Source organism: Vitis vinifera, chromosome 14 (assembly GCF_030704535.1).
Source record: "Vitis vinifera cultivar Pinot Noir 40024 chromosome 14, ASM3070453v1".
Lineage (NCBI taxonomy): Eukaryota > Viridiplantae > Streptophyta > Magnoliopsida > Vitales > Vitaceae > Vitis > Vitis vinifera.
In genome coordinates, this window is record NC_081818.1 from 22,571,429 (window position 1) to 22,574,620 (window position 3,192).

Below are 3,192 nucleotides of genomic sequence, written 5' to 3' on the forward strand. Positions count from 1 at the left end.
ATTTAGATATACTTTACCCTTTGTTATTTATGTAGTGTTTGTTTGGATAGATTTTTTAATTTTTATTTGTAAAATCAGAAACTTCTGTATGAAGATAGAACATCTTATACTATATATATATATATATATATATATATATATTTTTTTTTTTTTTTCCCTCTTGCATTTTACAAAATCGAGGTAATAATATTTTTTTTTTGGTAACTTAATTTTTTAAAATAGTTTTCAAGCTATTACATTTTTCAAGTAAGTTTATAAATTTTTTATATTTTATATAAAAATTATTATTATTATTTTAATTAAAAACACACCACAAAACACAAAACATGAAATTTATCCAAACACAGCCTTTTTTTTTTGTTTAATTTTTTTTTTCTTACTTTCCATATGGTTTGAGATAAAGCCTCTTAATATTGTAAGAGCAACCAAACTAGCCTTAAAGGGCGGCTCCAACCGGTACCTTCACCTTCACCTTCACCTCGATAGGATTTAAGGCTCTTCTAAAACCCTAGATATCGCAGAGCCTCCAAACATACTGGGAAAGATGAGAAATCAATGGCGCTTGCTTCTACTCCGCACCCACTCTCGCTCGCCGCTCTCCATTTCCCACATTTTCTCGCATTTTCCGGTAAAATCTGATCACTCTTCCCAAACACTCCGTTTCTTTTCTTCATTTCTCCAGGGGCACTCTCATCACTGCGTGATTGATTCCACTGAGTTAAGAAATTTTAGTGGCCCTAGGTCTCGGAGCTTCTCTTCCGATCTGGCCCTCGAAGACAAGGGTCTGGATCACGTTGTTTTCACTGATATTTTCTCTAAACCGAAAGGTTTTGATGAGATTAAGAACGAAGTGGAGTCTAGTGATATTGTGGTCAGTCACGAGTTGGTGTTGAAGGTATTGGAAAATCTGGAATCGAATCCTGAAGTGGCGAGGAGTGTTTTTGATTGGGTTCTGAGGGCTGAGAGTGAGAGATTGAGCTCCAAGTCGTATAATTTGATGTTGGGTATTTTGGGTAGTAATGGGTTTGTGAGTGAGTTCTGGGATTTGGTTGAGGTTATGAAGAAGAAAGGGTATGGAGTGTCCAAGGCAGCTTATGTGAAAGCATTGGAAAATTTTGAAAAAGAGGCGTTGGGGAGTGATCTGGAAAAGTTGAGAGGGCTGTTTGCATCGGGATCTGTAGATGATTCCATACAGAAGATTTGCTCAAGGGTTAGTAAGATAATTAGAAGTGAGGTGTGGGGGGACAATGTTGAAGGGCAATTGCACAATTTAAAAGTTACATTTTCAGGTGACTTGGTTGCCATGGTGTTGGAGAATCTTGGATTGGAGCCAATGAAAGCATTGATATTTTTTCGCTGGGTTGAGGAGAGTGACTTGGTCAAGCATGATAAGCAGACTTATAATGCTATGCTGAGGGTTTTGGGTAGAGAGGATTGCATTGAGAGGTTCTGGAAGGTTGCTGATGAAATGAGGAATGCTGGATATGAAATGGAGGTGGCAACATATTTTAAAGTTGTAGGGAGGTTTTACAAGCGGAAAATGATAAAGGAAGTGGTGGATTTATATGAATTTGCAATGAGTGGTGCAAACAAGCCTTCTATGTATGATTGTACCTTTCTTTTACGGAAAATAGTTGTGAGTAAGGTTTTAGACATTAGTTTGTTTTCAAGAGTTGTGAGGACTTATACAGAGGGTGGGAATATATTGACAAAATCTATGCTTGATGCAATTCTCAAATCTTTAACCAGTGTTGGTAGATTTGGGGAGTGCAATAAGCTCTTGAAAGCAATGGAAGAAGGTGGGTATGTAGTTGGTAGTGGCATGCAGAATAAAATTGCCTTTGGGCTTAGCAGTGCTCGGAAAACAGATGAAGCTAATGAGTTTATGAATAATATGGAGGATTCGGATTGTCGTCCAAATTACAGAACATGGTCCTCTTTAATTGAAGGATACTGTGTAGCAGGGGATCTTGATAAAGCTTCTGATTGTTTCCAAAAAATGGTTGAAAAGGAGGGGGTTTCTTATGCTGGTTATGCTTTTGAAGTGTTGGTAAATGCATATTGCTGTAAAGGCAGATCTGTAGATGCATGTGGACTTCTTTGTGATCTTGCCAGTAAAGAGAAGTTTAAACCTTGGCATAGTACGTATAAACTGTTGATAAGCAAGTTGTTGGTCCAGGGGGGATTTCAAGCAGCTTTGAATCTTTTGGGTTTGATGAAAGATCATGAGTTCCCACCTTTCTTAGACCCATTCATCGAGTATGTTTCAAGAACTGGAACTGGTGATGATGCTATTACTTTCCTGAGAGCCATGACTGTGAAGAGGTTTCCATCTACATCCGTGTTCCTCCAGACGTTTGAGGCATTTTTCAAGGCTGGAAGGCACAATGAAGCACAAGATTTCCTTTCCAAATGCCCAGGCTACATCCGTAACCATGCTGATGTTCTGAATCTCTTTTATACCATGAAATCTGGAGAAGCTGCCATGGCTGCTTAGGTTTCAGTGGAGTGAATCTCTTATTGTATTTTGTTAGATTGAAGTAGTTTGGCATTTCTTCAAAATTTTCGGTATAACAATTTTCAGTGCTCCCCATTTTAAATTTGTTGACTGCTGGAGCATGAGTAGCTTTTTTTTTGTCCAATAAAATCCAGGGTAGTACATAGTACATCTGAATAGGACTTCTCTCAAGTTATTTGTGGAGCACATCTGTTGACAGGGATTCAAGTAAACATTATTTGCATATTTACTCTCTGGAAACAGTTACTGTTTTTGCTCCCCATTTTAAATTTGTTGACTGCTGGAGCATGAGTAGCTTTTTTTTTGTCCAATAAAATCCAGGGTAGTACATAGTACATCTGAATACGACTTCTCTCAAGTTATTTGTGGAGCACATCTGTTGACAGGGATTCAAGTAAACATTATTTGCATATTTACTCTCTGGAAACAGTTACTGTTTTTAGACTCATTTATGTTATTCTGGCATGAAATTTTTGTTATTGCAGTTTGATTTTTAATTTTAGATTCAAGCAACTGAAGCTTCAAAGTGCTTGTTTAAGGTAGTAGCTTGCCTGGTATCTGAACTAGAGATTTTAATGGACTTCTCAACTTATGACTTTCATTAGGGCATCTCTCTCTCTCTCTCTCTCTCTCTCTCTCTCATTTTTCTCATCTGATACTCCTTTATGTGTGTG

General features: G+C 37.4%; 1 protein-coding gene across 1 annotated transcript; it reads left to right on the top strand.

The window, feature by feature from the left end:
* Positions 1-414: 414 nt before the first annotated feature.
* LOC100242865 (pentatricopeptide repeat-containing protein At3g02490, mitochondrial) lies at positions 415-2,741 on the top strand. Its single transcript, XM_002278963.4, has one exon. The coding sequence runs from the start codon at positions 545-547 to the stop codon at positions 2,495-2,497; it is 1,953 nt and encodes a 650-aa protein (XP_002278999.1). The 5' UTR covers positions 415-544; the 3' UTR covers positions 2,498-2,741.
* The last annotated feature ends 451 nt before the right edge of the window (positions 2,742-3,192 follow it).